This window comes from Galleria mellonella, unplaced genomic scaffold, assembly GCF_026898425.1.
Source record: "Galleria mellonella isolate WM207_F2 unplaced genomic scaffold, CSIRO_AGI_GalMel_v1 utg36, whole genome shotgun sequence".
Taxonomy (NCBI): Eukaryota; Metazoa; Arthropoda; class Insecta; order Lepidoptera; family Pyralidae; genus Galleria; species Galleria mellonella.
This window is the reverse complement of record NW_026442086.1, coordinates 8,854,891-8,867,748: the sequence shown is the minus strand read 5'-3', so window position 1 is coordinate 8,867,748 and position 12,858 is coordinate 8,854,891. Positions and strand designations below refer to the sequence as shown.

Sequence of the window (12,858 nt, the reverse complement as noted above, 5' to 3'; positions counted from 1 at the left end):
TTTACTAATTATATTTATCCTTTGGCATTAGATTATAAAAAGCAATGAAAAAAATTCTGGTGAATCAACATTTTATTCTTATTAACTACTTATTATAATAGAACTAACAATTGTTCGCAAAATGTTCGTAATATCAATGCGAACACTGTGCTAATGGAGTTTTTATCGATCATAGGTTTCATATTGCTCCTAATAGCCTCGTACACTGCCATAATTGCAAATTATCATTTTTTTGTCATGTTTTTATTTTACAAATAAATATATTTACTTGTTTACTTTATTCGAGTATTATGGAATCTTTAACAATAGTCTCTATTAGTAGTAATACTGTATACTTAAACATACTTAAATTACATGCTTTCGTCTGTATGTAAAAAGATAACAAGTAAACTTCCTTTATGTTCATATTACTAGCAAGGATAGCAAAGAATAGCAATATCGTTATATTTTCTCGTTGTAAAAGGGCGATAAGAAAGTAATACAATGTGGATAATAAGGACGGTACATCACTAATTTGTGAATTAACAGGCAATTTGAAAGAGACAATTATATAGAATGTGAAGAAATTTTTAATATTGGCGACATTGCAAAAACCAAAAATCAAGCCTGCAATTGTCAATGTCCATTGTCAAAGTCAAAACATTACAAAAAAGCCACTAGTATTAGAATTAATTAATTATAATTAATTGGAAATGAAGAAATGAAACACACTTTCACAACAAAATTGTTTGAAATTGTCGTCTTTTTATTAGTGCTTGATAATATTTTGTAGTTGTACTAAATTAACAACCATATCTTGGGCGTGTGACAGTGCAGTGGAGTTGTTTGCATACAAGTTAAAACTTGTGTTGATTGTGTAGTATTGTTCAACAATTTATATTTCCGCCTTTGTTATCACAGAAATGCTCAATATAATTGAGCAATGATTGTTTGTAATTTAAGAAATCATATAAACTCCACTCAACCGCTGTAAGTACCATATCCACAGTATAATTTATATTTGTAATAACCGACAAACGGGAAACTTCAAAATATATCAGTACTAGCTTTTATCCGTGACTTCGTCTACGTGACCGGAATATATATTTGCTGGGATAAAAAGTACCCTTTTTTTTTTTCTTTTCTAAAAAAATTGTTTGTACTAAATTTCATAATGATTTTTTATGCCATAAAAGCATCAAGAGGTAACAATTGAACTAATTCCTATTTATATTAGCTTTTACCCATTACATTGTCTGAATAACTGAGATATATTAATTTGTCATGATTAAAATAACCCGTCCTTCACCTTGCCAAATATGTACCAAATTAAAAAAAAATTGTTAAGTTCTTATGGTGATAAAAAGTATCAAAATAATTTTCACATTTATAATATTAATAACTAGCGACCTGCCCCGGCTTCACTTGGGTGCAATACCGCATCTGCTATGTTCTTGCATTTTAAATCTGTAATATCTTCGGAAATATTCGTTTTAATAACATGCTGTAAAGGGTCATATTGATCTAAATTAGATGGACATTGTATTTAAGGTACTTAATTGAATAAAAATTAATGCTGTTGTTTTTCCATAAAATGTAAAGGATAAAAAATGATTACTGGAAAAATATAGGTGATTTATATGAGTGAAGCTGCTGGATACAACTGGTATTAAATAAATTAGGTACTACGTAATAACATCACTTGTTGTATTCACAGACATATTTCAGACTCCCCAGCTTCCTGGGTGAGCTATCTCCTTCTAGAATTGTTGTACTCTGTATTTGTGTAAAACTCAGGTTTCTTTTGAACAGATAAAAATCGAATTGTAATTCTACATAATCTATTGATTTATATTGAACATGAAAGAGGAAAGAGATAGGTTTATTGGTTTACTGGGATAAGTTCATTAGAAATTTCGAGAGTAATTATGTGGAGGTTCATTTGATAAGAGATACTATATAAAATCATTATGATTGACAATCCTTCCACAATCAGATTGGATAACTGGTGGCGGCACAGAGGATGTGGCAGAGCGCGGGTGGAGGCGGCGGGCACTGCGTGGCGGTGTGGGAGTGGCGCGGCGCGGAGGGCTGGCTGCCGCTGGCGCCGGGCGTGAGCCGCACGCTGGAGCGCGCGCACGCCAAGCGGCTGACGCGCGTGGCGCTGGCCGACGCCGAGCCCGCGCTGCGCGGCCACCACGTGAACCTGCGCGCGCTCAGCATGAGCCGCGAGCTGGCGGCCGGCCGCGCCGCCACCTGCGCCGTGCGCCGCGCGCTCTACGACCGCCGCTCGCCCGCCGCGCGCGGCCTGCGCTGGGACTGGGCCGCCGCCGCCGCCGCCGCCGAGTCGTCGTACGAACCGCTGCCCATGGACGTGCAGTGCCGGCTGGAGGAGGCGTGCGAGGCGGGCGGCACGGTGTCGTTCGCGGGCTGGGCGCTGTGCGCGGCGCAGCGGACGGCGCGGCGCGCGGGGCTGGTGCGGCCGCTGCGCCGCGTGCCGCAGCCGCCCTACCCGCTCGCGCCCGCGCCCGCCGCCGCCGCCGCCGCCAGCAGCCTACACGACCCACCGCCGCCGCCGCCGCCGCCCGAGCGACCCGTGCAGGAAGGTATGTACACGTTTGTACACTGCACGACACCAGCATCATATTAAGTATATTTTCTATCACACAAATACTTACCATACAGGGTCTTTTGATTGGGCCATTGTGAGCATAGGCTACGGGTAATACAGCCAACCAGCTCCACCCAGAAGTACAGAAGCTTCCTGGAATCTTCACAGACCTCACACAGGGACCTCACCATTCTGAGAATTTTTTTTCTATCTAGATATAATAGACGTTTTAATACTCGTTTATTCAACATTGATACAACCAGTTTTGATTGTCTGCAATCAGTAGCCTGTATCCATCTTTTTTTTCTTTTATACCACTGAAGTGACAAACAAGCATACAGCCCACCTGATACCAAAGGTATTACGCGCGCGTTACCGACCCTGAAAAAACCTCTTAACCCCCTCTTTTGAAGAACCCCATGCTGTAGTTTCTTGAAAAAACCTTGGCAGGGAGCTCATTTCTTCATTAGTTTTGTATGTCAGCGAATTTTTGACGAATCCATCTTCGAAACTGCAAGAACGGAAGAGGAAGTGTATACGAGTCCACCACTTTCGTTCCAGAACCCCTTATAACTAGTGGATTTAGGTCTACATTTAGTAGACTGTTCTTACATTTAGAGGCAACCACAGCGTGATTTGTGTTTGAGAAACATTGAATTATATAGATATTAATACTATGATCAACTGAGGATGTCTAATGATATCGCCATCGCTCCTATCAGGGCGAAGAGCACACATCCCGCAGCAGCACACGGGCTCGAGCGTGCAGTCGGTGCAGTCGGCGCAGTCGCTGCAGGCCGCGCAGCCGCTGCAGCCGCTGCAGCCGCTGCAGCCGCTGCCGGCGCGGCAGGGCGCCCGCAGCGCCTCGCCGCGGGAACGCAAGCCGGGGCTGGCGCGGCAGATACTGCACAACTTGAATATATTCAGTTAGTCGACGTTTTTGTTTGCTTTATTTATAATCTATACTGATTTCAAAATCTATATTATACTAGCTGACCAGGCAAACGTTGTTTTACCATATATATTATTTCTAAAACTATACATGAAAATTCATCGTACTTTCAATTGCCATATTGCAACCTTGCCTATCCCTCGCCCTATCTTAGTCGCCTCTTACGACACCCACGGGAAAGGAAGCGGTGACCTATTTTATGCCGGGATAACACGGTTGTCAATTTATTCGGGTACAAATTTTAAAGGTGATATTATGATTGAAGGTAACAACAACAAAGCCAGCGGGCACGCGGACAGCAAGCAGCAGCTGTCGCGTAGCGCGGAGCAGCTGGGCGGCGCCGCGACCCGCGCCCGCCGCCACAGCGTCGACACCGTCTCCACCTACCTCAGCCACGAGAGCAAGGACAGCCTGCAGGTACGACTCCTCTCTAAATATTCATCTATCTATCTATCTATATATGGAATTTAGACTAATTAGAGAATGCTTGTTAAACATGTACTGCCAACATTGCATCTTGAACTTTATAGATAGATAGATACAATACAAATTGTACAAAAGTCGATTGCTTGGGTACCTCTGTCTCATTCGTGTTTCAACCTTGAAGCAATTGTGTTTGCATGGCTGTGTTTCGGTTAGCTTACTTATTATTATTCATGTATAGTTTATAGCTGCTTTTGTTGAGACAATGGTGGGAATTATCAAGTCACTTGTTCTCATATTTTATTTTTTTATTCAGTGAAAATGTCAGCAATGGAACTATTTAAAAATTATTATTATTATAAATAAACTAATATAATATATATAATAGTATATAAGTATATATAATTAGTAGGGATATATGTTTTACATTATTAGATGTATCAAATCTCTATTTTAAGAAATAATAGCATCTTCATCGTGCCTCCAATCAAACTGTTTATAATTACTCCTCTCCATCCAAAGGTTGCCTGGAAGAGATCGCATTTAGCGATAAGGTCACCCATTGTTTTCTCATTGTGATTATTTCTTGTAATTGTTTATATTTATAATAAGTCTACTATTGTAATCTTTTGGAGGAAACAGTAAAGAGTATCTTTTTTTATACAACTTAGAATGGCAAACAAGCTGACGGCCCACCTGGTGGTAAGCGTCGCCTATAGACATGAGCAGTACCATGGACATAACAGAGTATTATGTCCATGTACATTCTTGAGGACTCAGGTGTTATTCATCTGTACATAGTAAATTCACGCCATATCCCACCCTTCAAACCGAAACACATCCATGCAAACACAACTGCTTCACGGTTGAAACACGAATGGGACAGAGGGAAACCAGTGGGAGCTCGTATCATGAAGCAATTGCTTCTGTACTTGGTGTTCAAAACAAAAATATTGTAATACAAACTATGTCATATTTGTAAAATACTTTTTTGTTTCTCTTTTGTTTTAACAGAATGTTTCTTTTGTCTTCCTTATGACATCACAATACATGCACGTCTATAATACAGCATTTTTATCTAATTTTATTATTCTGGTTTAAAATTCCTGCCTAATTTATTTATAACAAAATTAACGACCAGCTAGGAGCTGTACATTGGGTGCAAGTTAGTGGAATATTAACCCTTTTAGTGTGTTAATGATGTGCGTTTGCGTTTCGATGATGAACGGATGATATGATGATAATGATGATGATGATGATGAATAAATACACCTCATATTTGAAGCGGTTTAACTAGCGTAAATAAAAAATAAATAATTTTGAATCGTTGATGTAATATAAATTTGATGTAATGCGTTGAAGTTTTGTTTTGCAAGTAAGTTACAGTTTGAAACCTGAAAGGTCATGTAAATTTCTCCTGCGTTATGATTGGCGTTCTCGTGATGTCGTGATGAGCGGCTCTTGTGACTGGTTGACGTTGTGTGTGATTGTCTATTAATAACTTAGCAGTCGTCCATTGGTGTTACCGCTGAAACCGCTTCATTATATGCAGGAGTGAATAATCTTCATGGCATATTGTTAATGCTTTAACAAGTGCCATTGATTTTTACTCATATCTACTTAAAATGCCAAAGAAATCTTTGTCGTGTTGATGTCATTTACGCTTGTCTCTAAAAAACTGTATCTCCTCTAAAAATTATCCAATTTTAATATTGTTTTTACTGCAAGTTAAACAGCGACTGATTTCACGAGCGCTATGACGCTCGTGGCACTTTTAGTTGCAATGCGCACGCGCGCGATGGCGCTCGTCGGCACTCAAAGGGTTAAAAAATCCAAAATGACGCGAGTTAGTATTAGGAACTTTTAGGGAAATTTTTATAAAGATGTTTCACTTGTAAAAACTACTTTTTTTTAATCTGTGATAATGGAATAGTAACCCCACCCGCGCTATCGATATACACCGGCGTGGCACCAGTGAAGGATGATAGGTGAGGATGAAGCAGGTCAGTTAGCCCATCGTGACGAATTCAACAAGAATTGTTCACGATGGTTTCCCAGGGGAACCACGTGGAGGTTGATCTAATAGGGCATATTGAGGGGGAAAAGGGATTGTTAGTAATGGAGTCTGAGAATCCTATTGCTAGCAATATACCCAACCAGGTCGACCTCCTCACGGTTCTCCCTGGAAACTATCATGGTTAATTCCTGATGAATTCATCATGATGGGCTAACTGGCCTGTTTTCAATCTCATCTATCACCCTTTAATGGTGCTCCTCCAGCGTATCCCGTTAGTGCAGACAGGGTTATCATACCATTTTCACCCAGCTAAAAAATATGGCATATTGCTAGCAAGGGGGCTGTGTAACTCCATTGCTAACAATCCCTTTTCCTCTGTAACAACTACTAGCCTAGTGTTACTGAGACACACATTTTAAATCTCACAGCAAGGTTCGGTGGGTGAACTGCTGAACTGCAGCGCGGGCAGCGACGACGTGTTCGACGCGCCGCTGTCGCCCGCCGAGCTCGACGTGCCCGACATGCCCGACATGCCCGACATGCCCGACATGTCCGACGTGCCCGACATATCCGACATATCCGACATGTCCGACGTGCCCGACATACCCCTCTCGGACGGCTCCATCGTCGGTCAGTGGGAGCATTCCATTTTTAAATTGATTATTTGATTGGGAGGGAATGCGTTTAGCATTAATTCTGTCTTGTACATATATATGTACTAAAGAGGATATTTGTTTTAACCTATACATAGGGTTAAAAACTTTTTTATTCTTGTTTTTCTCTTGTTATTATTGTTTTTACTGATGTTTTCTGTTTTTTTTTTTTTACCTATTGTTTTGCACATATTTGTGTATTATATTACTGTTAACCGTTCGTAAAATAAGATGTTACAAATTGAAATTAATCGTCCGGCAACGGTTATTAGTGGACTGTATGAAAATTATTATGATGATGGTAGGTAAATAATGAACACAAGAGGATAATGAAGGTGGAGACCACTGACCTGAAGCTTTGTAGTTAGCACGATTCGGTTCTGGCTTTAGGCTTTCCAGTACTTCTGACTCGTTCGAACTTACCCTCAGATCCGGGTTACCTATCCACCGCCTTGAACCGACCAGCAGTGCAATGCCCTGCTCTCAATCAGCCTCTTGGTTATATGTTATATAATTAAAAGCGATACGAAACGATATATATTTATTTGTAGGATATTCGCGGCAATATATGCACGCGAGCGATATTTGAAAACAAGAACGACGATAACGAACGCACGTCCTACCGACACATTTGATAACGATAGACAAGATTTTTTTTTCTTTTTTACGATATTGTTGCCAGGCGGAATTTATTAAAGCTACAATTCTTAACAATTACTCTAAATGTTAATTTATGTATTTAATGGATCAGGTTAGGTGATGAGGTGCTAATTGAAAATCAGCGTTTCTGCTTCTGCAGGAACTTCAAGCTGAATTGGCATCCCCTTTCATTTCCATAATAATTTCTGATTTTAACTATACTTTATATATAAAGTCGTTTGCTTGGGTACCTGTCCCATTCGTGTTTCAACCGTGAAGCAGTTGTGTTTGCATGGCTCTGTTTCGATTTGAAGGGTGGGATATGGCGTGAATTTACTGGGTACAGAGGAATAACACCCGAGTCCTCAGGAATGGCAACGCGGGGGGGGGTATCATGGCTCATGTCTATAGGCGACGGTTACCACTTTCCATCAGGTGGGCCGTCAGCTTGTTTGGCATTCTAAGTAGTATAAAAAAAAAACTTTATATATAAATGTAAACTTTTTTTTATGCTTTTTTTTTAAGTATTATTTGCAATCTAAGTATATGTAAGTGTTGTGGATTATTGAAATATTTTTTTATTTATTCATTCATACTAATGAATAATTAAAAAAAAAAACTATATACTTACACTCAATTAGAAATTGGTATGTTGAGTAATGCATGCATGATTTGATCTTGAATGTTTCGTCCACTGTTGAACACACCTCGGCCTGTGGCCTCTCTTACCGTGCCGCAGGCGTGGACGGCGCGTCGTCGGCGGTGTGCGTGTGGGTGCGGGCGGTGTCGCGGCCGCAGTGGGGCGCGCTGTGCCCGGCGTGCCTGCTGCCGCTCGGCGCGCCGCCGCCGCCGCTCGGCGCGCCGCCGCCGCCGCCGCCGCCGCCGCCCGCCGCGCCGCCCGCCGTCGCCGTCGCGCTCACCGGCTGCCAGCACATGCTGCACCTGCACTGCCTCAACGACCAGCTCGAGCGGCTGCGCGCTGTCGGGGTTAGCCTCTACTCTACTCTTGTTTGTAATGACATATTCATAATTATAAAGTCATAAATAAGACGTACAAACAGTTGACATTTATATTAGGAATCAGTAAATTATTTAGACAAAGCGCTCGATTATAACATTATAGATATTCCTGTTTTATTGAGTATAGTTCATTTTCTTGTGTTTCAAAGACGTAAACGAGATTATATTAATAGTACATTACTGCAGCGGTCAGCAATTGAGACATTGATGGACGAATGTGTAAATGTGGGCCGAGGCGTAGCCGAGGCACACATACGTGAGTCCATCAATGCCTAGTTGTGGCCAAGGCTTGTATAGTACTTTTCTCAAACAATTTCTCATATCTGTCTTGTAATTTAAAAACAGAATGACCTTTTACTTCGAAACATGGCTACTAAGGAGGTAACTAATAAAAGGTTTTATTTAAATTTTGAACTGGCTTGCAAATAGAAAGCTGTTTATTGAAAAAAAAAAACAAAGGGACATTATAGCGCGTGAAATAGTACATTACTGTAGCGGCCAGCGACTAAGGCATAGATGGACGAACGTGCAAATGTGGGCCGAGGCGTAGCCGAGGAACACATAAGTGAGTCCATTAAAAATAATAGATGATAAAATTGGTAATCTTAAAAAATGATTTGATTAAAGTATTGAGTTAACTTACTGTACAAATTTGTGCTTAGGTAGGCATTTTCTATATCATATGTTGTCGTGGGAGGCGATACGTTTATTGTTGTAATCGTATTTTGTATGTATTGTTAATTGCACCGTACCGCAGGAGCAGCTGTACATCTCGTGCCTGGTGTGCGGGCGCGTGTACGGGCGCGAGCAGGCGGCCGAGGGCGGCGGCGGCGCGCAGCCGGCCGGCAGCATGACGTGGAGCCTGCAGCCCACGCCGCTGCCGCCCTACCCGCACTGCGCCTCCATCGTCGTCACGTACAGCTTCCAGGCCGGCCGGCAGGGCGCGCTGCACCCGCGGCCCGGCGCCGCCTACTACGCCGTCGGGTTCCCGCGCCGCGTGTGGCTGCCCGACTGCGCGCTCGGCCGCCGCGTGCTGGCGGCGCTGCGCGCGTGCTGGCGGCGCGGCCGGCTGTTCGAGCTGCGGGCCTCGCGCACCACCGGCCGCGACCACGTGGTGGCGTGGCGCGCCGCGCCGCCGCCCGCCGCGCCCGCCCACTACGCGCCGCTGCCCCGCGCCCACGCCGACCGCCTGCTGCTGGCCGCGCTGCACCGCCTGCACCGCCTGCACCGCCACCACACCGCCTGACACCGCCACCACACCGCCACCACACACTTACACATTCACGACGACAAAATTAAAAAATTCAATTTAATTTACATTAAATTACATTAATTTTAAATAATTTAATTAAAATTTTAATTTAAATTAAATTTAAAGGTATATAGCTTTGTTCAACTTTAATTAAAAAATAATACAGCAGAAATCATTGTCTAGCTGTCAAATATATGATTATGCTGTATACATGTAAAAATTCACATTAATACCTTATACATTTTATGCTCCAATTCTCATGTTTATCAACTTTTTAACATACAACGCAATAGAGGGACCAGAAATGAAACATTCCTTAAACTGAGCTAAATATTTTACAGTTCATAGTACATATCCAGTTCCATTAGATAATTAATTGTTGAATTTATTAGAAACTAAGCTCTCTGTGTACTTGACACTCAAAGTTATAACATGACAAAAAGTTGAAACACACTAGTTAATCATTTCCCATTTTTTTTTTTTTCAAAAAAATTCCTCTTATCAGTGCAACTAACTCTAATTTATTATAATAAACAAAATTTATTACTTACTAATCAATGTCTATATATATATATATATATATATAAATAATCAATATACACTGTAAGATGTATCTATTTATATCGGCGACTGCACTTTGTGATAAACAGATGAAGGGAATGTTATAAAATTATTAGTATAAAAGCTAAATAGATAAGACAAGAAAAGAAAAAAGAAAATACTACGCCTACCCTAAATGATATGGAATAAGGGGAGAAAATTATGTTTAATTTGTCGTATTTATCATTCGGTGTCACAAATAATGTTAGACAACTTTTGTTATAATAATGCTTACGTAATTTAAATAATTAATATACACAGTGAATTTTCCAAACACATGTGAAAGGTCAATATAAGAATTACGATTCTAATATACTGGTAATTTTTTTTTCTTGTCTATGGATTCTATTGCCAGGTAGAAAAAATAGTTTTTAGAAATCCAGTGATACCTGTGTGTGTGTTACTATAATTGTCACATATTTTTTTTTACTACATCTGCCGTTCATACGCTCTCTGTTTTTACCCAATGGTTAGCTGGTAGAGAATGCCATATGGCATTAAACTCGCTATTTGTACAAAGTTTTATTGTACAATAAGGAATAAATTAAAAAAAAAAATATCTACAATTTTATTAGAATCAAAATTGGCCTTCCAGTGTTTTCAGCTATTATTTATAGTCTAGAATTTCTCCATTCACGCGCCAATACTTAATAAATTGACCTATATATAATATTAAATACATTTTAACCGTCTTTATAAAAGGAGAAGGTCTATGTACGACCGTATTTTTTAATGTAAATAGTACACTTGACGGCTTGTATTAATTGCCAAGACTGTTACAAGATCTGCATTTATTATTTAATTGAAATAATATTAATCATGTGTATTGTTTGATAATTAAGTTGAAAGAAATTTTAACACAGGGAGACTACAAAAGTCTTTGCTTGGGCACCTTTTTCTTACTACTATGCTCTTAAAAAAAATCTTCATATATTTACATCAAAAATGTCCAAAATAATCCTTAAGAAATTTATAAAAACTTATATTTGGAGCATAGCATTGTATAGGTGTGAAACATGGACAATGACGCAGAAGGAAGGAAAGATACTTGAGGCATTCGAAATATAATTGTTGTAATTATGTTAAATTTATTAATCATATTTATGTAAAGAGGACACGTAGCGCCATCTGTTATCGCTCTGAGAATAACTCTGCGCACGCCATATTGTATTTCTCCCTCTGATTTTCTCTGTTACTTGCGTCGCATGTCTAATATATATATATATACGATAAAATGTAAGGAAAGTATATAAAAGTGTTCTGGAATGCGAGAAAGAGGATCTCAACAATAACGCATTATATATATATTATGTCCCTAAAATATATTTCAGTTCTTGTCTGACCGCCGTGCGGTTCACTGTGTACAAGTCTGTGAAGTTACCTCTTAACGAAACCCCGTCGGCATGGACATTTCCGTTGAAGAGCAGCGCGTCGATACAAGTTTCTCTCGAAACTCGGCAAGAATAGAAATTTTTGCCGATCTCAGAACATTTTTGGGGATGATGCTGTAAATGAACCAACCGTCCACAAGTGGCTAAAAAGATTCAGAGAGGGCCGAGAAAGAGTTCGATGTTCGGGGGATTGTCCATCAAAATTCGTCCCTCCAGGCCAGACATTGATGGAAAATTCTACGTCGAATCGTGCTCATTTGACGCCTCAAAATTTGTGTGGCACGAGTTCGTCCAATATATAAGCGACAGGGTGGATTCTTCACACGACAATGCCCCTGCCCACACCTCTCTTGTTGTCCGTGAGTTTTTGAGTAAAAATTCCATTACGGTGACCGAAACCCCCCCTATGTTTTGGCCCCGTGTGACTTCTTCTTGTTCCCACCAAATTGGTACTTCGCGCGCATTTGGGGGACATAAATGAGATAAAAAAAGCTACGACGGGGCAGCTTGAAACCTACAACCAGAGGACTTTCAAGCAGCCTTCTCACAGTGTAAACGGCGTTGGCACCAGTTCATTATGTCACAGGGGGAGTACTTTGAAGGGGATAAAATTGATTTATATAATTGTAAAATAAAATTTTTAAAAATTTTATACGTACTTTCGGACAAACCTCGTATAATAAAATAAAATATAAGAAATATTAAAAGTTATCGTCTATCTTTCCATCCAACCATCTCAACAATAACGTTATTATATATATATATTAAAATAAATACGCCTAAAATATATTTATGATTATTGTTTGGAGGTTCGTTCACTGTGTACAAGTCTTCCGAGTGTCCCGTTATGTCTTCCTCGATATACATTTTAGTGATAAGAGACTGATACGAGAAAGTATTATGACAATAGACTCGCGGCACGGTGTGATTTTTTTTATTGTCAATGGTATATGAACTAGCGACCCGCCCCGGCTTCGCACGGGTGCACATTATATCGCATCACATTTGAAACCTCTAAAATTATCAGTGTTTCTCTACAATATTATGCATGTATTATACATATAAACCTTCCTCTTGAATCGGTCTATCTATTAGAAAGACCGCATCAAAATTTGTTGTGTAATTTTAAATTTATAAGCACACATAGGGACGGACAGACAGGGACAGCGATTTTGTTTTACACTATGTAATGATAATTAAAACATAAAAATTATGTTTTAAGAGTTATTTTAACGCAGCTGTCACGTCAAATGTATGATTCGCGCGCAGGTTAACATCGGAAATACCATCGTACCGTGCCGCTTGTTTAGTTATCAGACGG

The 12,858-nt window shown here is 40.3% G+C and overlaps 1 protein-coding gene across 1 annotated transcript; it reads left to right on the top strand.

Annotated features, from left to right (window-relative positions):
* The first annotated feature begins 608 nt into the window (after positions 1-608).
* On the top strand, positions 609-11,371 carry LOC116413103 (protein deltex). Its single transcript, XM_052897320.1, has 7 exons — positions 609-969; positions 1,976-2,585; positions 3,313-3,516; positions 3,808-3,959; positions 6,411-6,612; positions 8,014-8,261; positions 9,052-11,371. Exons 2-7 carry the CDS (start codon positions 2,003-2,005, stop codon positions 9,538-9,540), a joined length of 1,878 nt encoding a protein of 625 aa, XP_052753280.1. The 5' UTR covers positions 609-969; positions 1,976-2,002; the 3' UTR covers positions 9,541-11,371.
* Positions 11,372-12,858: the final 1,487 nt, after the last annotated feature.

Coding starts and splice junctions, on each gene's coding strand:
- LOC116413103 (XM_052897320.1), top strand. CDS start 2,003: ATGTGGCAGAGCGCGGGTGGAGGCGGCGGGCACTGCGTGGCGGTGTGG. Junction 2,586..3,312: donor CGAGCGACCCGTGCAGGAAG/GTATGTACACGT, acceptor CGCTCCTATCAG/GGCGAAGAGCACACATCCCG. Junction 3,960..6,410: donor AGAGCAAGGACAGCCTGCAG/GTACGACTCCTC, acceptor TAAATCTCACAG/CAAGGTTCGGTGGGTGAACT.